Source organism: Chironomus tepperi, unplaced genomic scaffold, assembly GCF_022539635.2.
Source record: "Chironomus tepperi strain 1889 unplaced genomic scaffold, CSIRO-AGI_Ctep_v1 contig_223, whole genome shotgun sequence".
NCBI lineage: Eukaryota > Metazoa > Arthropoda > Insecta > Diptera > Chironomidae > Chironomus > Chironomus tepperi.
Window position 1 is genome coordinate 108,810 of NW_027226345.1, and position 21,936 is coordinate 130,745.

Genomic DNA, 21,936 nt, shown 5'->3' on the forward strand with positions numbered 1-21,936 from the left:
TATTCCTCAATCTCCATATCCATTTAGAATGTAAAAATAATTTTTAATAACACTGATAATAAACTTAATCCATTGAAATGTCTGAAACTGAATTTACGCAAATAGAAATTCACATTTTTTATCCATGAAAATTAATTAATCCTTCCTTATTTTGATATGCAAACACACATAAAGTATGTAAGTTGATAATATGTGTAAATTAAGCATTCATGTTAAGCTCTTTTCAATTTATAGTATTTTTTATCATATAAGATGGGTCAGTTCAGCATGAAAGTTTTATGAGCACATTGAGATGAAATAAAAAAAAACTTTTTTTTATGTGCTCAAAAATTAAATTTCTTTCCTTTTTTTGTGTGCTTCTCGTTCTGTGTGCTTTTCAACTTCAATTAACTTAATGCTGTAGATTTATTTTTAAAGTTTGTGGAGATGCTTAAAAATATTCTCAAAATGAAAAATTAATGGAATGTTGGACAATACATGATGGAAGCAAGGGATATGAGGTTGAAGAGTTGATGGAATTTGATGTGAATTATTGATGCTGTCGATTTCTTATTGATTGAAAATTGGTTTTGAAAGGGTTTGTTCTTTTCCTTGACCTAGATTATAAGTCAGAGTAACACAAATGAAGAAGGTTTCACAGCTGAGCTTTTGAGGCTTCATTAACGCATTTAATGGGAGACATATGGACACCAAAAGGAGTCGGCTTCCATTTGGTGTTAAGAAAGGGGTTATATGAAGTCTTAAAAGCTCAGTGACGAGCTTTCTACATTTGTGTTACTCGAGAAGGTATTTTCCCGAAATCTCAGTCAAATCTTGACTATTCCTGAGACCGAACTTTCTTATTCACTTCGCTGATCGTACAGAACATAGATAACTATGACCTACTATATATGTCACCTAAAACTAGCTCTTTAGCTATCTACCGCTTACAAATTACCGATTCCAAGTGAAATACGTTCTCGATCATCAGCTTCCTTCCATGATTTCATTGTAAACACGCGTGATCATTTGCAATCTAAAATTCGAAACAGAGAATGCGTAAATCTTGATCACGGCTTTGTGAACCCTTGAGTCAGTGGTAGGCAAGTTGTTTCTATGTTTTCTCGCTATCGGGATCGGGATCGGGTTATCCCGAGATATCGGTAAATCCCGAAAATTTCAATCCCGATCCCCAAAATTTATCGGGGCCGGGATTTCGAGAAATTATAGCTGTTTCCCGCGGCACACTATTCGGTTTCAGTCGAGACTTACCAAAAAGGTTGTGCTGTGAAAAAAAAGTTTGCCATAATTGGCCTCAAATTTTACTGGCACAAGAATCTTTGTAATTAATGATATACTGATAGGAATCGAACCCACATCCTTCACGTAAATACGGAATTCAATTTTTCTGGCTGATGTTAATTATTCGGCTTACATTTCCGCTGACAGATTCGCCAATATAAGTCTATAAATATTCATACATTGCCGTTCTGCCTCGACAACACAATCCTTCATGATATTATCAACGCTGTTTAATATGCTAACGAAGGGAATAAGATGTGGGCTCAATAAGCCACAAGTAATAGTCTCTAAGTCAACTAATGAACTAGAAAAAAATTCTCTCTAATTACTTATTTATTTTTCTATTTAGTCCACTCGATTACTCTACTTAAGTACCTTAATAGTTGTGTAATTAACAATTATAAGCGTGTAATTTACCTACAAATCTAAATAAATCAATCATATTTTCATATGTGTCACACGAAATCAGAATCAATATTATCAAAATCTGATTAATTACATTATGTGGCATGGAAAATAACAGAATCGAGTACAAAAAATCTAGAAAAATTCCACTAGAACTCAGATTGATAAAAAAATACACTCCACTTGTATCCACATTAAACTAGATCAAATCACGATTTAAATAACATTCTGTGATATCACACTTAAGTGCTAATCAAACGATAACATTGATATAAGTTATAAATACAGATGCAAATATTGCCTCATATATTTCGCAAATACTAATAATCGATTAATTATTGAAGATATTTTTAAGACACACACCAAAATAGTACTTGCATTCGTGCCTGTCTAATGTTCGTATCACGATCCTCGTGACAATTAAGATGACGACATAAAATATTTAATTAACAATTCTCATTTTTTGTAGTCTAAAGTCTGATTTTAATTTTTTTTTTTATTTTCTCTTGTTTCATTATAGTTATGACAATGGAGGATTCAAGAACGCAGCGGCCTTACCGTAAGTTAATTCTGTTAATAATTTTTTTGAACTTGAAACTGATTTTTGGCAAATTTTTATTTATTTATAGGTTATGGAATGATTCTACTATGCCTTGGCGCGCTTATAAATTGGCTAGGCATATCGGAGCCAACACCAAATTCAGAACCAATTAGATATCTTGGAGTTGCTTGTATTTTAGGTAATTAATAAACATTTTCTTACGAAGAAAGTCAGCAACAAAAAATAAATAAAAATTTTTCTCACACATTTTGCAGGAGGCGCATTACTAATTCTGTCTGCCATGTGTTGTTGGCTAAAAGCACCAAATAGAACAAGTGATGGCAATGAAGAGGTAATTACATGACTATCTATTTCTACTTTCTCTTACTTCTTCTTATTATTGCTACCTTTTCAACATATGCATTCATTCATTCTGTTCAACATCCTACATATGAAATGGTTTTTCTATCAGTTTTATAGTTTTTAAGAACTGTTAGACGTGAAGAAAGCTTGAGTTAATTTGATTTTTTTGGATTATAATGATAAAAACTGTATTTTTTTCTCATATCGATAGTTTGTTGGAGAATTTTCTTATTAAATTGTATTAAATGTTGGAGTTTCTTGACTTAAGCTGGATTTATAGCTCGGAGCAAACAATAATTCAATGATTTGATACGGTTTTCTGCTTTAATGAAGTAATGATTCAAGATTTTTCAAAACCACGTGGTTTTTGATTCTACTAGTTCTCTGCGTTCTAGCTAAAATCTGCTCATTTAGCAGAAACTTATTAAGAATTCAGCTTTTTGAAAGTATTTCTATGACCTTGAAGTCATTAAATCAGATCTGACGTCATTATAATAATTTCATAACATTGGTCAAGACAACGTGACATTTTCAGCAAAGTTTCTTCTTTCTTTGAGTCATCAGCCGTTTGTGGTAATTTTTTACACTGTCCAATACTGATTCATCTATAATGAATTACCGGTTTTCAATATAAAGCTGTATAATAAAGAATGTTGGAGAATATACTGAGTTATTGATTCCAATATCGTAAATATGATGAAATTTTCTGAAGAATCTAGAGCCTAGAATGAGAAGCATCCAAAATATCCTTAATTCAATGTTCAAGTCCTATCAAATCAGCTCCCATATTAATCAACCTACACAAAACATCCCCAACAATCTTAACGAAAATCCCATCTCTAGTTCCAAATAAAATAAAAAATAAATCACCATTTTAGTCTCATTACGAGAGCTTTTAATGTCCGACAATTACGGTAGATAGAAACCCATTGTAAGTGCGAACGATGGGATGAGATGACTATAAGGTGTAACAAAAAAAGTGAGAGATAATTGTGCCAAGTAGAAGAAGGCTGGCCCTCCTTAATGACTCAATAAATTGAAAAACATGTGAATGAGAATGGTTGTCTCGACAAGGATGTGCTGTATGGAATGAATTAATGCATATAAATACTCAGAATTAATTAAAGTGCAATAATTTAACATCTTTTTCTTATTTAATTCACAGAATAATGATCCAATTCATGTAATCACAATATCAGACGAGAGGAGACGCGAGAAGCCACCAGATTATGATCAAGTGACATCAAGTCCACCAAGCTACGACGATGCTATTAAATTAAATCCAAATGCACTACTAAAAATATCACAACCAAATAGTAATATTTTTCTATCAGCTCAATCACCCATTAATGGTGCAACAAATAATGCTTTTAATATAAGTAGTGAATTATCGACAGCCACAAGACCCAGTTCATCGTCATCAACATCAACGTCATTTCCGAGTAATATTATAAATAAATTAAAATCGACTAGTGCACTAACAGTAGAGAATGAGAAAGCTGAACCGCCACCTTACACTATAACGCCAAGTTGACTCATCCGTGTAAATGAATGAGTGACTGTTAAGCTCGTAAAAAATTAAAAATAGAAAGTCCATCCGAAGTTTTTAAAATAATTATTCTTATGTTCTTCATAAATTCTCTACTACATAAAATTAGCGAAAAAAGAAGGAAATGCCCTCGAGTGGGGAAAATCTATGCAAAAAAAGGAAGAAATGAGAGAAGAACGAGACTGAATCGTGATAAATATTCGCTCGTCTTCCCGTGTACCATAAAGATACATAAACGGACATAAAATGATTGTTCTGTATGAGGACGCTTTAATGTGAATGTTTTGAGAGTAAAAACATAACGATGTTAAATAAATAAAAAAGAAAATTTGCATCATTAAAGTTGGATTGGTGTTTCCATTTTTTCGGAGGATTTTCCATATCGAAAGTTTGGAAGTGAATTTATCATCTAAATTGAATGAAATAACTAATTTTGTTGTTAAAATCTTGAATATTAGCCCGGAGCAAACAATAATTTACAGCTATGAAGCTTCTATTTCCATTAAAAAGCTCAAAAAGATGAAAAACAACAAATAAATCAGACCACGTGTTTCCATACATGAAAAGAAAAATCTATCCATCCGCGTAATATGTAGAACTCACATTATATGTGATCCCGCTCATAATCATGACTGCCATTAACTTCCCTAACATCTCTCATGTTGTAAAAAAAAAAAATTATCGTCATTAAATTAAATTGTTAATTACACAATGGCAATAAATTAAGTACACATTACATGCCAAAAGCATCTCTACTTCCCTTGAGCAATTATTTTGTGATAAACAAATGAAAGGTGAAAAGGAACAAAAAAAGCTGGCAACGAAAAAATTTTCTCATTTTAATGGCACAATTTTCATTATTTTTCCTTGTCTTCAACTTGCATAATTATTTTTATTTTCAATTTTTTAGCTCATTTTTGTGGAATAGTTGGAACTGATGTAGTTTTGAGCATATTGTAATGATATCTAGTCGTGGAAAGTGAATTCAATTTTCCTCCTAATTGAGATGAAAATTGCGCCATTTTCCAACAATTTTGTCACCATCATTCCAACTTCCAATCTTATAACTAGTTAGAAAATGTCACGAAAATGAGCATCAACTGCCAAGTGAGAAAAAATCTCATTATGCGAAATTAAGATTGTAGAACTAAAATCACAACTATGTAGTATAAAGTGACGAAAACAGTGAGAACAAATTTTATGACAAATTTCATTCCAACACAGTATTGTGTGATAATTAAAAACTATTGCTACCTTGAGAAAGTCACTAGAAAATGAAAAACCGTGTGTGAAATCGACAAAATCTATAATTGGTGATAATTACGATATTATTTATTAAAAGATTGAACGGGACATGTTTTTTTTTTGGGTAATTAATTGTTTATTCTTTCATTAGAAGCTATTAGTGCTAATGCGTTGTTTGTAGAATCAAAAATTAGAAGAACCTGTTTAGAATCTGAGATCAGTAGCTGAATATTTTAAGATTCTTAATGCATTTGCACACTTAATTAATAGTTTAGTCTGCAAAATCCAAGATATTCATCTTAACCTCCTCTATCCAATGAGTTCTATAGTTCTAATTAAAAAATCAAGCATTCAAGCAAGTTTTCAGATGAAAAATCAACAACAGCAGCTTCTCATATCCTTTAGCAGCTCAATTTTCTTACTTCCTTCAATTTTTACATCCTCACTTACTCCCATGTAGAAGTAAAAACTTTATAAAGTCATAAAATAATTACATCCGTGAGAAAAATTCTGCAAAAAGTAATAAAATTTCATTTTTAAACTGCTTCAAATAAAAACGGAACTGCGAAAATCATTATAGATTTTCAAATTATTATTGCACAGTTCAATTTCCCTTTCTATATCTATCGGCAATCAGATAGAAACATTAAAATTATACTAAAGTGTGGTTTTTGCTGTTGTGCTTGCTTTTTTGCTGGCTGGATTATGCGATCTATGAAGTAGAACTGAGTTTGGTTGTGTTTTGGTATGGATGAATACGTTTTGGATGTTATTGACTTAAATAAGTGGAATTAAAGGATAATGTTTATTGTTTGAAGTTAGAAAACAGACTAAAATGTTTATATGAAGGGGTAAACAACTGCAAAAGGGGAGAATCAACTTATTGTAGTTGCAAATATAATTTGAATATTAAATGACGGTTGACATATTCTCAATATACACAAATGATAGTTTAACATCCCTTATCACAAAAAGCCCAACTTTATTGCAAATAACCTCAAAATCTGCGTTCTAATCACCTAAATCAACACAAAAATCACAAAACCGGCTCCCTAACTTCCTTTATTTGCAAAAATCATAAACGACTGCACCGAATATTGCTCAATTTTCGATATGTAAATACAAAAAATAACCTAAACACAATCGCAAATCGTCATCATGGAATTGAAATTGTGCATTGTGTATGTTTATTGCCAAAAAAAGCATAATCGCTATGCTGACTAAATTAATTCATTTTTATTCATTCTCTATGTAGAGAAAACTGTTATTTCTATTTATTTTAATTGTTTCATTGCATGCCCACGAGATTATGTATGTTATTTTTTTGTGGAAAATGAGAAAATAATAATAATAAAATCCCATTATGATGCAAATTTTTTGTTATTTCTCTCGCCACAATCTAACTAAAAAATAGAATGGTAAAAACATAAAGAACGGATAGATTTTTGTGGTCATGGCAGCCAATTTTACCGTGAAAAGTTTATTATAAACTAGTTATTCATTTAATGAGATGGTAAATCAATAATTAGTTATTTTTTGCATAGATTTTTTGACAAATTCACAAAAAAATTCGATTATATCGAACTGGATTATGAATCTAGTCTAGTGCCTGTAAGAGATAAAGGTTCTTTAAATATGGGATTGATTGTTGTTTGTTGGAATTTTGTTGATTTAAAGATTAACTGTTTTTTGAAAATTTTCTCACATCGAAAGTTTGGATAAGAAAATTTATGCATTTTCATGGAAATTTTGAGAATATTTCATATAATTCTCAATCTATGGATCGGAGCAAGCATAAATTCATGTTTTACAGTTACCAAGTAGCTAGTTTAGAGAATTTCAAATGACAAATCAGAATTTAACCAACAAAATTCCAACAAAAAATATTCAATTCTAATAAGATAATCATTATAAATACTAAGATGTATCGTGAAAACTAAAAAATTAAATTTTTCTTAGCAAATAAGTCTACTTTTATCGACTCAATTTCTTAATTTATTCTGATTGTGATAAGAATTCATAGCACTTAAGAAACTTTGAGCTGTATTATTAAATAAAAGAATGTGTTTTTGACGAGTTTTTTGTAACAATAGTTTTAATTTGTTGTTTTGTTATTCATTGAAGTTATTGTTTCAGGTGATTACTGTTTGCTTTCAGTTTTAAACAGATATTAATTTTCTATTGGATTCTGTATTTAAAATGATGTCATTTTATTGTTTGGAATGAGTAAGCTTTTGCAGCAGAATGCAGTAATTGAGAAGGATAATTGGAGAGAAACAGCTGTATATTGAAGGTATTGGGTCTATAACATCAGACTTGAGACAGAAGTGAAAGTCTACCTGCCAGGTCATATTTAGAGTGCATGCCCTACTATTCTAGCTGGTCACATACTTAGATTCGTGATGATTTTCGAATTATGCAGTATAGATTTCATCCTAATCTGTAACATTCCAAAACAAACCATAAGAAAACTCACATTTTTATGTCCAAATCCTTTATATAATAAGGAATAATTTACAAAATCAAAACTTTAAAGATCCCATCGACAATCAGCTGGACTAATCTTCAACTGCACGATAAGTCTGCTAATTTCATTAGACTCTAATTGACAATACCATGAAGTTATGAGTACGTGAGATTCTACAGATGAGCTAGTATGGGAAATACTTTCTGTAAATTGATAAATATCAACATTTAATTATGAAGATCTTGTTAAAAGTTAAAATTAGCTTACGGATCACTGTCTTCTTGATTGATAGATCTTTGTCATATAGCTCTTTGAGTCTGTTGAGGAACTTTTGTATCGTTATAAGCTGTTGAAGTAATGGATCTTCGTTGGATGTCGACATAGTCCTTTGAATACTTAATGATGTGTCTATTTGTGACTGGATTATGGCTACTTCTTTTACTATGCTTTCTAACATAGACTCGATGGCTTTTAATTGCTCACAATGTACTTCAAATCCGGTAAATGACTTTGGCTCATTGGATTTCCTTGACGTTTCCCTTAATTTATGAATCTCATTCAAGCTATTTACACCTTTATTCTCACAAAGCTTCCATTTATCGTATCCAGCTATTAACTTCTTTGCATTTTCGTTAATTGCTTCTAAAACTGCTGCATTTTTAGCCGGTGAATTTTTTGCTGATTGAGGACTGAGAAGATTTACTGTAAAATTGTAAATTATTAATTTTTGTGACTTTTAAAGAAGAATTTGGATGATTTACTTACAAACAAGTGGAGACAATCCACTAATGTTAAGATCCGATTGATTCTTTTTGGATGACATGTCGATCTTTACAGTAAATTTAATTAAAACCGAAAAAAATAAAATTTTCAATGTTTTGTTTACTTTTTTGTCGTCAGAATCACTAAATTATTGTTTTAAGTTAATTTTCAGCACTTTGCAGCTGTCAATTGCTTTCAGGTATTACTTTTTTGACTTTTGAATATCACGATCTTATTTATTTACACTGTAATGTACTGTAACTAGTAAAATGTGCGAAAAATATGTTGAATGCAAAAAATAAACAAAGCAAAGCCAACTTCAGGTTGTTCAACTTTTATCCGAGACACATTTTTGAATTTCTAATATCCGTTAATTTATTTTGAAATACTTTAAGGATTGTTTTGAAAGTTTAATTAAACTAATTTTGATATATTTTGCAATGTTTTGGATAAACTTTATCAAAATTACCTGTAAAAGTATTACAATCAAATAGTTTTCTATCAAAATAAGCATCCAAAGAAGTCAAAAACATTCAAAAACATTGAAAACTAGCAACAAAATAAATAAAAACAAAGCAAAAACTTTTTTTTTTTAAAATAATTTATTAAATATATATCCATAAAATAAGCAACACAATTAAGGAATTCTGAGTATCAACTAAAAATAATACAAAAAATTTAACATTAAAACTAATAAATTTGTGAATTAAAAGATAACAGATGTAGAAAGCGGTCTTTTGACCTGAACCGGCGTTAATGGCTTAACTCTACACATTGATGATGAAATTGACCTTCTTGCCGAGAAATTTTTAATGGGCGTTCTCATTCTCGTTCTAATCCATCCATAATTTTTGGCCTCGACAGCTCGGGTAGTACTTAATCTTATTGCTTTATCTAGTGATGTCAATGCAGCTTCAATTTCCCGCTTACATTTGATTCTTTCTGTCTTTGCACGATTGTAGGATCTAATTAACTGCTTATGTGTACGTAGACCAGATTTTGGTTCATAGCTGTTGCTGTACGTGAAAGATTTTTCACCATTTCCGATGAATTTTGCATCAAAACTAGCTTCTTCTAGTTCCAATTGATTGATAAGCTCTGTGGATGATGTTGATGGCGATGATGAACAACTTGATGGTGTGTAATTAATCTTCTGTACTCGACTATGTTGTCGATTCTGTGGACTTTGAAAATTTTGTTGTTTTTGTCTTTGCGGTGAATATAAATCAAGTTTCTGGCACAATTTTGATAGATGAACATCATAAATGCTAAAAATTAAGTATTCAGCTTTTGAGCATCGATGCGAGTGACGATTTGATGGTGAAAAGTTATAAAAATAATTATTTGATGCTGTTTCATATTTTGACTTTAATTTTTCAACTTGATAAATTGATGATTCTAAACTACTTTGAATTTTCTTCGATTCCTCTAATGCCTTATCGATTTTGCTCACTTCCTCACTTTCCATCCATTCACTATTGTCAAAATTTACAAATAAATCATCGTACATTTTATGACGAAAATTTAAAAAAAAACTTAAAAATTTAAAAAAAAATATTCTTCAAAAACCAATGCAGACTATGATTAAATAATAATTATGTGTTTCGTTAGCAACGATCCTTGTTTATATGTACGGTGTTGTTTTGTTTATGAGAATCGGTTGTCAGGCAGGTGATACGTGCTTATGTTTTGAACATTTTTGTTACCTGTTGCATTGTTTTTAATGGTCAATTTAAGGGATTTCCAACCGATGTGAAGTATGAATCTCTGTATCGGTTATTGTTTTGAATTCTTAATTGACGGTTATCGTTGAAAGTTGGTGAAATTTTGTAAAAGTTAGGAACTTTCAGGGAACTTTAGAAAATTGATGTAAATTGACTTTGCATCTTAATGTTTACATTTGTCAGGTAATTTTTTCAAAGATTTGTACAACTTATGAGTGCAATTAAGTTATTGGATTCCACAGAGAACCCAGCTTTATACCTAGCTGATCCTTAGAGCCTGATTTCCTCCATCTAACGTCCATATCCAATCGGATTCAATCGTTCTTAAGCAGTTTCGATTGGAAAATTTGACATAATGTGTAAGTAGACCTAGCCGATTGCCGATTGCCGAATGCCGCGCAGAGAGAGAGATCACGGCATACTTTGGTTGTAGAAATTCGCGACACATTTAAGCTTTTTTTACTGCTAGGAAATGTGTTTTGGACAACTCTAAAGGATGACCGCCTAAATATGTATGTATGTAAGTCTAATATTATTTATTATGACGAGATTCAGTCTAGTTAAGATTGTAAACAATAACGTCACTAAATTGATAAGTTTTATTACTTTTCTAATACAAAGAGAGATCAACTCATACTCCATTGCGTCATACATGTTGTAATGATTGAGAACTAGACTTCTAAAGATTGAATATAAATGCATCAAATATGACTGTATGCCACACCTAGCTCAACACAGTAAGCTCACATTATTACATTATTACTTACTTACTTATTTGAGAACTTAATTACTTCTCAACTGAGACTCATTGTCTCTATTAGCTGCAGTTTGAAGCAGGCTGCCTTCTGACAATATTGCTTAATTAGAGTCTCGTTCTTGTAGTCGAAAGCATCAATTCAAAGGATTTATTGAGGTAATGTAGAACGAGGCTTTGGTAATCATAGAATGCGTTGGATTAGCATGCAGCTTTACTATCTGGCACCCGATCGGACTTAAATCACATGGAAAATTCTCAGCATACTCAATTAACCATAATATTGGATTAAACCCAAATTATATGCACAATACAAAATTGATTGTTTTCAATTAGCTTCCAATTCTCAATGGAGTGTACAATACCACTTTGCGACTGTATTTAATCTCATTTATCAACAATTAAGAAGTATGAAATTTGATATGAAGTCATTAATGCATTATTTTGATAAGAAATATAAGCAATTTCGCATACTAATTTACAGTCATACATTTGTTGATGATATGAAAATTGAGAATTTAGTCTTCAAATTTCAGTCATAGGATTCGAACGTTTATTTGCTGTTAAATAAAATATAATTAAGCTATGGGTGATTTGTATTATATGCCACGTGAGTTTTATCTGTGTGATGCACGATTTGATACGTATGAGTCAATCTTCAGTTTTATTGTATTACAATTTGAAGATCTCAATGACTACTGTGTATCTATTAATACTGTTGATAAGAGGGTTTATAGTGAGTGATGGTAAAACCCGATTGTTCTGCTGTGTTTAACAGCAGAAGTGGATTTAGGGATCAGTTTTACCGAGCGGCACAATGCATCGAACTGCATGCTGCACCCCAAAATGGGTCAAAATTAGCCATCAATGTGTTGTCATGGTCGTTTTGCGTCTTATCGTTATCATAGCGACGTAAAGGTGTCCTTGCGAACAAATTGTGCTGTTCGGGTTGCTCAGTACAACTTGGTGCAGTGATGGGCAACCTTTGGTTTGTCGCGGGACTTTGATGATAAGCCCTAATTGAACGACATACGGTTCATGGCATTTCCAAAAAAATTTGACTGTACATTAGTGTGCCGCGTCACTCAGGTTGTCCACCACTGTCCTAGTGTATTATCTTGAGTATATATTGTCTAAACCAGCTCTAAAATCCCTAAATCTATCAAAAATCTAATCCAATTCCAAACTTAGTTTCAGCACCTTGTCGCATTGTCCAAATGACAGCAGCTGCCCTAGGCGTTAAACTCAATTTGATCAACGTCGATCCATACCGAAAGGAGCATCTGACACCAAAGTTTCAAAAACTAAATCCACATCGTACAGTTCCAGTTCTAGTTGATGGCGACTTGACACTTTTTGAGTCGAGGTCAATTTGTATTTATTTAGTTGAGAAATATGGAAAGGATGATCATTTATATCCAAAAGATCCACAAAAGAGAGCAACTGTTAATTGTAGACTATATTTTGATGCTGGAACACTTTTTAAGAGATTTGCTGAGTTCTATTATCCACAAATTCTACAAAAATATCCAGCAGACATAGACAAGCTGAAACTCTTCCTAGAAGCCATGAATATCCTTGAAATCTTCCTAAATGACAACAAATTTGTGGCAAAAACAGACTCAATGACAATAGCAGACATAGCAATTGTAGCAACAATCCATGCATGTGAATTAAGTGGCTATAAATTATCTAAACATCCAAATATCCACCGATGGTATGGTGTGATGAAGAAAACGTGCCCTGGCTGGAGTGCCAATTTAAAAGCGGCTGCTTTGACAAAAAATTTCAGCACAAAAATTTGCTACGATTTATAATTTGTTGACTATTTGATTTGATAAGATTAATGACATTTGTGATTTGATTGAGTGACTTGAATTATATTATTATTTTGTTTGTAAACATTTAAGTTTAATTGTTCTGAGTGTTAGAATTGGCAGTAAAAGTTTTGCGTGACTAATAAAATGATAATGAGATTGTGATTGAATTTTATGCTGATTATAAATCAAGGTGTGAGACGAAAAAAACCAAATTTAAGGCAAAGCTCTACTTATGTCGGTTATCCTGTTGGGCAAAGGGCGGGAAAAAAAACCTTAAGCTATTCAGATCATTAAGATTAAGAGCTGAACTAGGGCAATTCGCGGCAAATGATTGTTTAACAAATGAGGGAGCGTCAGAACTCCGCACTACGCACGGGAAGAAGAGGTTTCCGAAAACCGACTAAAATCCAGCGTAACTTCAAGACTGGAACGAATCAGCCTCAGACCAAAGTCGGCTAGAAATTGAATTTTCATCCATTTGTTCGTCTACTCAAAAATTTTCAGGCGGCATCTGAGGGAAGAAATGGATCACAAGTGATCTGTACGACCAGCAAAGTAAGGAAGTCTGTGTCTACTAATTCAGATTACTCAAACTATGTAAGTTAGCAGTATCGTCATGTAAAAAATTGAATCTACTTTATTTCAAGAACTAATTGCAAGTCAATCTAATTCAAGCTTAATAAAATCACATTTATTTTGACAATAATTTCATTATTTCATGATATGATTCAGACTAGATCCCTACTAGAATAGTAATAAATGCATCATTAAATATATATTACAATTGACATAAATGATTTTGCTAAAGAGCTCGAAACTGACATGATTAGAGCTGGCCCGAGCCCAAGCTCGACTTGACTTAAATGAATTCAAGTAAGCTCGACTTTGAGCTTTGTTTTAATCTCTAATTTCTTAAGTTCAAGGCGAAATAGTAATGAATGTTAAAATGGAAATCAATTGATGATCCCATCATACCATTGTTAATTGATGTTAATTACTATAAGATATTAAAGATTGATATTTTATCAATTTTGCACAGAAAAGTCGACTCGACTTCATATAAAATCCAAGTTGACTTCAAGCTCTAACTTCTTCTTTATCATACCTTACAATAATTCAAACTTTTATTTTCCGTTAAATCACAATCCCATCTACTTCTTGATATACTGTCTCAACACATTCAATCCTTCCTCATTAATATTCCATCCCGGCAATTCCAATTTCATTGCCTCATACCACCTTGATATGTTAACATATTTATTGAGATCATATCCAGTCAATTCACAGACACTAACAGTCACAGCCAATGCAAAATCAGCAATTGTCAATTTATCGCCAGCAGCATATGCAGAATTTTCTAAGAAGATGTCAAGAAGTTCAATGGCCTCTTCCATTTCTTTAAATTTCTGCGGATCTGGTTGCGTGTTTTGAATTAGTTGCGGAAAGAAGAAGTCATACATTCGTTTAGTTAGCATTCCCATGTCAAAATAAAGTCTCTGATTCACTAAAGCTCTCTGTTTTGGATTCTTTGGATATAATGAGTCATCTTTTGCATATTTTTCGACTAAATAGATGCAAATTGATCGTGATTCCCACAATGCAAAGTTATTATCAACGAGGGTAGGCACGGTATGCTGTGGATTAATTTTTAGGAATTCCGGCAGCAAGTGTTCCTTACTATGTAGATTAATTGGCTTTAAACGAAGTTTGACTTTTAGTGCAGCTGCAACCATTTGCACGACTCGACATGGCGACGATGCTGAACATTTGTATAAAAAATATATAATTAATGCAGAACTTTATCTTATCGCGTGTCATTTTGATTGTTACCTGGTGTATAATACAAGTCACACATTATCAAACACAAAAAAATTATTTAAAGGGCAACAAAAATTGAATGTGGACGTGCGAGCAAATGAAGAGAAGAAAATAAACTGAGAAATATTAAAAAAAATGAGTCAGGCACAGAAAAAAAGATTATTTGTATTTTTATCGATAGCCGTATGCTTTTATGAATGTGTTGAATGTAACTTGCGAAAGAAGAAATTTCCATGACTCATTCATTCATGCACGTTTCATTCATGTAGACATAAAATACGATTTGTAGTAATTAGCAGTGTTGGTACTCTCAAGGTATTGTTTTCGTACTCAGCAATCGATGCAAAGGAAGTTAAGGTACCTTAGCGCCATAGTGCGACGGCAACATTTTTTGGAAAATCCATGAAGATTTTGCCATGTGCGGTTTTGTCCGAGGCGTAAATACCACCAATGTATGCCAAGAAAAATAAAAGGTTGTCCATCACTGTTCTAACTGTTCTAAGGGATTTTAGATAGAATTTTTCTGGCGTACAAAATCCTTTTATTCCGTCGAAACATCGAGCTTTTCGAATTCCCCGTAGCAATTATTTATTGACAACCGTGCCACGAAAGAACCCTTCCCTGACTACGCGCTTGATCCTGATTTCGCACATATTGAAATTTTGCCAGCACGGCGACGAAGCGGTAATATACTTAGAGCCAAGTGGCATTCACTTGGCGAAAACAACCAAATTTGCCAAGTGACTACTACTTGGTTCTATGTATACTGCCATCTCGTCACTGTGGTGGCAACATTTCAATTTGTGCCTATCGACTCTCCTACCTCTCGTTCTGAATTAAGTTTAAAGCCCTTTATGGATGTTTATTAACTAATTTATTCTACCTTACTTTTTATACAGAACATTCTCAACTTAACAATCCTTTTTACAGCCATCACAATAACTTTGTACACTAAATAACAACAAATCAGTAAGAATCCAATGACATCAAGTGAATTAACTTGCAAAATATTCAAATCTGCTGCCGGATAATGCAGATGTGGAGCTCCGTTATGTCTTATTATATATTCTGTCCAATAAATTGCCAATGCCTTAGCATCTTGTGGACGATCCTTCTGTAGCGCTGACATTCGTTTTATTGTCGATGTGTAGCTGAGGAATGCGATATATTAAATAGAATTGCAGATTTCTTTCATAAAATACTCACCTAGGATTGCCTAAGACTTCCTTAATAACAGCCATCAATTCTTCCTCACTTGTGGATTTCAAATCAATAACTTTACCCCAACCTTCATTCTCAACTTTCCTTGCATTTCCAAATTGGTCAATGTACAGTGGGGTTCCAATGATTGGTACTCCATGATATTTTGCTTCCATTATGCCCCCAATTCCACAATGTGACATAAACAATTTAACATTCGGATGTGCTAAGATGTCATTTTGTGGTAGCCATGAGTCGATGTAGACATTGTCTGGTTTATTATGCAGTTCTGATGATCCCCATTTCATAATGACTCGTTGATTCAATTTTGAGAACACGTTAAGGATGATTTCCATTGTTTCGTTTGAAAAGTGTGAAATGTCAACTTTTGATCCAAGACTAAATAATATTGCGCCGTCGTTTGCGTCATCTAGGAATTCTTTTATATTCTGTAATGTAGAAATCAAACATATTAGTGTCTATTTAGGCAAGTATTAATTATTCTTCTGTATTAGGGTCTGTCCAAAAATAGCAGGCTTGGATTTCATGCATTTTATATGCCCAGACTTACAGTTTTTCTTCGATCCTTAAGTTTTTTTTTAGCAAACCCTTGAATGTGTTTATTATTATGTAGACCAGAGTTCAAGATTGGCGGCAGTTTGCTAAAAATTTAGCATAGAATTCACTGGCAACACAATTTAAAACAAATCTCCGAACTCAAGTCATTTTCTACCTCTGATGCAGAATTAACTGAATTGTTATATTTTTTTTTTATCAAAATTCTAATTAAAGTGCAGTTATCTCGTGATAACAATAAGACCTTGAAAATAAATCTCTGATAAAGGCTATTCTCAAATCATTCAGATTTGCTTACGTACTCGAGATTCGTAATGACGCTAATATACTAAGAATGTATTTTTAATCAAACTGAATGAGATAGACCGCAAAAGCTGTTCAGATCAATACTGCAAATAAGTTTATTGAGAAAGGATACACTTTTTCACAACATATGTAGCCCGAGAGTAGTGGGACTCGAACACACGCCCTCTTAATTACATATCAAGTGCTCTGACCAACTGAGCTACCGAGGGTTGATAGAGATTGTGACATAATGGTTACTTAAACTTTATTTCTGGATAGCAATCTTATTTTCGAATTCATATCATTGTATTGAACCAGGAAGCACAATATAACATTAGCCAAAACTATCTTAGATAGACCAAAGTATAAAGGAAATATAAAAAACCAAATATAAAGGACAACACAGAGGAATACAGCTATTTCAAAACATAATTTCGTACCTTAGGCAATAATGACGATTCTTTCATAACATGTAAACCGCCAACTTCAACAACATTTGGTAAATAAGGACGAGGTGCTGCTGTACTAAAATGTGAGTTCAGTAGAAGTAATGAGACGTTCCTTAATGACTCACTGTATGATCTGTATTGTGTTGAAGGAAAATTGTAGCTGTAATAAACAATACAAATTAAATATTCTATTTTAGAAATATGGCAACATCCTATTTACCTGTAAGCACTCTTCCCATAATAATCAAATATGTTCGTTATTATCAAAAAATCATAAGCATAAAGCAAAAAATTTCTCAATCTTCCAATAAAATCTAACTTTTTTCCATGTAAAACGAAATGATTGGAACTAGCCAATGAAAATGGATTTCCGATAATTCGATCCAACTGTCCAAGCATCGCGGAAGGACTGAATATAATCGTTGGACACTTGAAGTGATCACCAAGACCAAGCATGAACTCATTCATGTTATAGCCGAGAATAAGCACATCAAATTTTTCAGTTTCCTTTAAATTTTTCATTTCCTTCATATGTAAAGTGTTGTTACCGACTTTAGAGATGACTTTTGATAGACTTACTGCTATTTCTATGAATGATTTGTCTTTGGTACTTTCGGCAATTTTGTCAAGAATTTCTTTGTCAGATTCATTGTAAGGAATGGCAATTTCCCGAAGATCTTCGATATTTTCCTTAGACGGAAATGGAGTCACAAATGTCACTTTATGATTTCGTTCCTGCACTAATGCTTTTGATAATATATACAGTGGCAATGTATGTGATTTAGTTAATGATGTCTGAATAATTAAAATATTTGAACTTGCACATGCTTTGGACATAAAAATTAACAATAAAAGCTTTAGAATTTTCATTTTGTGGATCTACGTCTTGATGGATCTAAATTACACAGTTGAATGGAACAAATACAGCATTTTCATAAAATAATTTATCAATTTCCATAGTATTATACTTAAGCTCGCAATGAATGTATTTGCTAGATTATTAAGCTCTGTAACACATTGACTGTGTATAGTAGCTTAAGATATGATAATGTGTGGTTTCCCCAAATTCTCGCCTGTTTTAACTGATGCAGACATCTTAATGAGGTTTAAGGAATTAAAATAGGGAGGTTTGGAAATAACTTTGGAAATTCAAATGTATTTTGACGTCATTTGATGATAATGATTGTCTGAAAGATGCTACAAAAACATTGGAATACATTGAATGTTTTTAGAAACATTAGAAACATTGATAGTAAAAATAAATGCATTTAAATCGATTTTCTTATCAAATTGTTAGACTTAAAGATAATAAGTACCTAGAATGGTTTTAGGTATATTCATTATCAATTGACAGGCCAATTTGCTAGTTCACTGACGAATACCCGAGGGGTACAATGCAATGAACCGCAAATATTGGTCAACACAAGCCATCACGTTCCCATCAGAGCCACTTCGCGTCTTTCCGTTAGTAAACCAACCGTTAGTAGACCTGACGAACACGTTGTGCTATCCGGGTTGATTGTAAGCTTAATGCCGAATTATCACTTTGATGGCAACATTCAATATCGTCACAATCAAGAATCAACAACCTTTAACATTCTTTTTTGATCACTGAATTTTTATTAATCTAACTTCTTCTTCGACATCACTTTAAATAATTTCAAAATTATCCTAGCAGCCACCACAATAACTTTGTACATAAAATAGCAACAAATCAGTAAGAATCCAATGACATCAAGTGAATTAACTTGTAAAATATTTAAATCTGCTGCCGGATAATGCAGATGTGGTGCTCCATTGTGTCTTATTACATATTCTATCCAATAAATTGCTAATGCTTTTGCATCTTGTGGACGATCTTTCTGTAGTGCTGACAATCGTTTTACTGTCGATGTGTAGCTGTAAAATGCGATAAATTAAGTAAACTTAATGATTTTTTTCATTGCAAAACTTACCTAGGATTGTTTAAGACTTCCTTAATAACGCTCATCAATTCCTCTTCACTAATAGATTTCAAATCAATAACTTTGCACCAACCTTCATTCACAACTTTTTTGGCATTGCCAAATTGATCTCCAATTAAAGGAGTGGCAATAATGGGAACTCCGTGATATTTTGACTCAACTACTGATCCAATTCCACAATGAGAAATGAAAATTTTGATATTAGGATGAGCTAATATGTCGTCTTGTGGCAGCCAAGAGTCAATATAGACATTGTCTGGTTTATTATGTAGTTTTGATGATCCCCATTTCATGATGACTCGTTGATTCAATTTTGAGAAGACATTAAGGATGATTTCCATTGTTTTGTTTGTGAAATGTGAGATGTCAACTTTTGATCCTAGACTGAAGTAAATTGCTCCATGTTTCGAATCATCTAGGAAGTCTTTTATGTCCTTTTAGGTTTAATAAGATATGTTCGGAGTTAGCTTGCAATTCTGGCTTTCAAAATCAATTTCTGATATTATTGGTCATTACCTGTGGTAGTGGCGATGGATTTGATTTAACATGAAGTCCACCAACTTCAACAACATTTGGTAAAAAAGGTCGAGGTGCTGATGTACTAAAGTGTGAGTTTAGTAGGAGTAAGGATACGTTCCTTAATGACTCACTGTATGACCTGTATTGGGTTGATGGGAAGTTGTATCTGAAATTGAATTTATATCACTAAATATGTAGCTCTTCAACTTGTTATCAACAAATATAATCCCGAACAGCTCAACGTATTTGATAGGGCACCGTTGCTTCGCCGCATTAACGGTAAGACGAGAAGTTACCCTGACGATCTCGTGACAGCGGATTTCTGTCAATTTTACGGCAAAAAATGCGATTCGTTGCATTATGCCGCTCGGGAATCAATTTTTCAGAAACTTACCTGTATACTTCCTTTCCATGCCGCTCATATATATTTTTTATTATAAAAAAGTCTAATCCATACATCAAAAAATTCTTCACTCTACCTCGAAAATCAAGCATTAATCCTTGAGTCATAAGATGATTGTTACTTGCTAAATCAAATGGATTTCCGGTGATGCGATGTAAACTTGCAAGCATATTGTATGAGCTGAACAAAACTGTTGGACATTTGAAATGATCGCCAAGTCCTAGCATGTATTCATTCGTGTAATATCCAAGAATAAATAAGTCAAATTTTTCATTCATCATTAAGTTCTGCATTTCTTTCATTTGTAGGGTGTTGTTGCCGATTCTGCTGTTGATCTTTGAGATATGATTCAAGTTATTAAAGAATCCTTTACTTCCTTCATTCGCAGATATTTTGTACATGAACTTTTTGTCATCATCGTCGTAAGGAATTGCAAATTCGCGGAGATTTGTGATATTCTTTCCAATAGGAAATGCTGATAGAAATGTGACATCGTGATTTATTTCTTCAGCTAAGGCTCTCGCAAGAACTTGAACTGGCAAAAGATGAGATTTTGTTAAAGTTGTGTGGATTATCAAAATTTTTGAACTTTCAGATATTTGGAATACACAAAATAATAGAGTAACTACTATGAATTTCATTGTCGCGTATCGATTACACAAAACTTACAACTGAACTAAAGATTGATATTTATGTTTCAGTAATCTAAAGTTGATTATTTCCATATCTGTAATGATTTCTAGTAAACATTGAAAGTTTCAGACACATTGAATGAACTATTGAGAATTTAGATAAGAAATTACTGTATGTTGTGTTATGTGCAGTGCCAAAGTTCAATTGACTTTTTGTTGCTTTAAAATGCATTGTCATGTTAATTGATAGCAATATTTTTATGTAGTTGAAAATATGTGGATTTATTTATGTTGTTGAAATAGTATTTGATCGCTTAGGTGCCCATTGCGGTTTCGTGAATATAATATACTCGAAACTAATTGAGTACTTTTTCTCAGAAAAGTAATACCTACCTTATCAAATTGTAACATCTAATCACATTGTTTTGACTGTTTTTTAAATAGTTCATTCAAGAAGATTAAAAACAGCCCAATTAATATTTATATTATGTATTGCTCAAGTATTGCTGCTTTTCCCTAGCGCCAAAATGGCAAGATTTTTGGACGATATTGCCAGAATTCGAATGCAAGATTTTTGCCCGAGAACGATTTTTGCCAGACTTTGCAAGATTTTCCATACAATGAAAATCCTTAACTGCACGACAATGCAAGAAAACAGCTATAAATCGGACCGATTTTTTTATCGGTCCGATTTTTGCAAGATTTTGCCAGACAAATCGTCCATAACTTGATCAACTTGCATACAAGTTATGGACGATTTTTGCCAGATTTTGAAAGATATTGCAAGATTTTTTCTTAAAAAATTTTAAAAATTATATTTTTTGTTTTCTCTCTTTTTTTTCTCTTTCTCATATACTTCACAAGCGTTTGAATATTTTTAAAACCTTTTATACTCGTCCGATTTTTGCCAGAATATGCCAGATTTGTCTTGGGATTCGAACCGTGGATCGCTTGATTTGAAAATTGTTTGATGTCCTACACTTAACCGCTGAGCTACCGCTATCTGAAATTATATAATTTTTTATATGGCAAAAGACATATTTAAGTTACTAATGAAATTCAAGCATGAAATACAGTTATATTTTAAATATAACTTTTGAATTAAATTTATGTTGTACTTATTTAAAAGAAAAACCTTTTTAATTTTCCAAAATAATTAGTTTAAGTGTATTTTTTTTC

At 32.4% G+C, this 21,936-nt stretch overlaps 6 protein-coding genes across 8 annotated transcripts in view; 2 read left to right on the plus strand and 4 right to left on the minus strand.

Annotated features, from left to right (window-relative positions):
* The window catches only part of LOC139090936 (uncharacterized), a 35,817-nt gene extending 31,336 nt beyond the window's left edge, over window positions 1–4,481 (plus strand). For all 3 annotated transcript variants that reach the window (XM_070640826.1, XM_070640827.1, XM_070640828.1), the window contains exons 2-5: window positions 2,207–2,245; window positions 2,316–2,426; window positions 2,503–2,579; window positions 3,756–4,481. In XM_070640826.1, coding sequence (XP_070496927.1) covers window positions 2,207–2,245; window positions 2,316–2,426; window positions 2,503–2,579; window positions 3,756–4,124 — 596 coding nt within the window. In that variant the 3' untranslated portion in view covers window positions 4,125–4,481. The remainder of the gene's footprint in view (window positions 1–2,206; window positions 2,246–2,315; window positions 2,427–2,502; window positions 2,580–3,755) is intronic.
* A 3,396-nt stretch (window positions 4,482–7,877) lies between these two features.
* On the minus strand, window positions 7,878–8,877 carry LOC139091066 (uncharacterized). The gene is made up of 3 exons (XM_070641003.1): window positions 8,617–8,877; window positions 8,119–8,553; window positions 7,878–8,054 (listed from the first exon to the last, which is right to left on the minus strand). Exons 1-3 carry the CDS (start codon window positions 8,672–8,674, stop codon window positions 7,915–7,917), a joined length of 633 nt encoding a protein of 210 aa, XP_070497104.1. The 5' UTR covers window positions 8,675–8,877; the 3' UTR covers window positions 7,878–7,914.
* Window positions 8,878–9,288: 411 nt separating this feature from the next.
* LOC139090984 (uncharacterized) lies at window positions 9,289–13,372 on the minus strand. The gene is made up of 2 exons (XM_070640903.1): window positions 11,898–13,372; window positions 9,289–10,088 (listed from the first exon to the last, which is right to left on the minus strand). The coding sequence occupies exons 1-2, from the start codon at window positions 11,954–11,956 to the stop codon at window positions 9,320–9,322; spliced, it is 828 nt and encodes a 275-aa protein (XP_070497004.1). The 5' UTR covers window positions 11,957–13,372; the 3' UTR covers window positions 9,289–9,319.
* On the plus strand, window positions 11,617–13,078 carry LOC139090985 (glutathione S-transferase 1-like). The gene is made up of 2 exons (XM_070640904.1): window positions 11,617–11,701; window positions 12,283–13,078. Exons 1-2 carry the CDS (start codon window positions 11,677–11,679, stop codon window positions 12,906–12,908), a joined length of 651 nt encoding a protein of 216 aa, XP_070497005.1. The 5' UTR covers window positions 11,617–11,676; the 3' UTR covers window positions 12,909–13,078.
* Window positions 13,373–13,513: 141 nt separating the features above from the next.
* LOC139090986 (glutathione S-transferase 1-1-like) lies at window positions 13,514–14,832 on the minus strand. The gene is made up of 2 exons (XM_070640905.1): window positions 14,742–14,832; window positions 13,514–14,670 (listed from the first exon to the last, which is right to left on the minus strand). The coding sequence occupies exons 1-2, from the start codon at window positions 14,764–14,766 to the stop codon at window positions 14,063–14,065; spliced, it is 633 nt and encodes a 210-aa protein (XP_070497006.1). The 5' UTR covers window positions 14,767–14,832; the 3' UTR covers window positions 13,514–14,062.
* Window positions 14,833–15,603: 771 nt separating this feature from the next.
* LOC139091099 (uncharacterized) lies at window positions 15,604–20,875 on the minus strand. The gene is made up of 8 exons (XM_070641043.1): window positions 20,117–20,875; window positions 19,720–19,888; window positions 19,195–19,637; window positions 18,889–19,138; window positions 17,460–18,118; window positions 17,231–17,399; window positions 15,936–16,378; window positions 15,604–15,880 (listed from the first exon to the last, which is right to left on the minus strand). The coding sequence occupies exons 1-8, from the start codon at window positions 20,764–20,766 to the stop codon at window positions 15,604–15,606; spliced, it is 3,060 nt and encodes a 1,019-aa protein (XP_070497144.1). The 5' UTR covers window positions 20,767–20,875.
* Between the last annotated feature and the right edge of the window lie 1,061 nt (window positions 20,876–21,936).

What these genes read in the sequence shown, in the direction of transcription:
- LOC139091099 (XM_070641043.1), bottom strand. Translation starts at nt 20,766, where the DNA reads ATGAAATTCATAGTAGTTACTCTATTATTTTGTGTATTCCAAATATCT. An exon ending in ATCCATCGCCACTACCACAG is followed by an intron (nt 19,638 to 19,719) that starts GTAATGACCAAT and finishes TAAACCTAAAAG; the next exon opens with GACATAAAAGACTTCCTAGA. An exon ending in TATGGGAAGAGTGCTTACAG is followed by an intron (nt 17,400 to 17,459) that starts GTAAATAGGATG and finishes TGTTTATTACAG; the next exon opens with CTACAATTTTCCTTCAACAC.
- LOC139090984 (XM_070640903.1), bottom strand. Translation starts at nt 11,956, where the DNA reads ATGGCTAATTTTGACCCATTTTGGGGTGCAGCATGCAGTTCGATGCAT. An exon ending in TCGATGCATTGTGCCGCTCG is followed by an intron (nt 10,089 to 11,897) that starts GTAAAACTGATC and finishes TTTTGACAATAG; the next exon opens with TGAATGGATGGAAAGTGAGG.
- LOC139091066 (XM_070641003.1), bottom strand. Translation starts at nt 8,674, where the DNA reads ATGTCATCCAAAAAGAATCAATCGGATCTTAACATTAGTGGATTGTCT. An exon ending in TGGATTGTCTCCACTTGTTT is followed by an intron (nt 8,554 to 8,616) that starts GTAAGTAAATCA and finishes ACAATTTTACAG; the next exon opens with TAAATCTTCTCAGTCCTCAA. An exon ending in AATCAAGAAGACAGTGATCC is followed by an intron (nt 8,055 to 8,118) that starts GTAAGCTAATTT and finishes ATCAATTTACAG; the next exon opens with AAAGTATTTCCCATACTAGC.
- LOC139090985 (XM_070640904.1), top strand. Translation starts at nt 11,677, where the DNA reads ATGGGTGATTTGTATTATATGCCAC. An exon ending in TGATTTGTATTATATGCCAC is followed by an intron (nt 11,702 to 12,282) that starts GTGAGTTTTATC and finishes TTCCAAACTTAG; the next exon opens with TTTCAGCACCTTGTCGCATT.
- LOC139090986 (XM_070640905.1), bottom strand. Translation starts at nt 14,766, where the DNA reads ATGTGTGACTTGTATTATACACCAG. An exon ending in TGACTTGTATTATACACCAG is followed by an intron (nt 14,671 to 14,741) that starts GTAACAATCAAA and finishes ACAAATGTTCAG; the next exon opens with CATCGTCGCCATGTCGAGTC.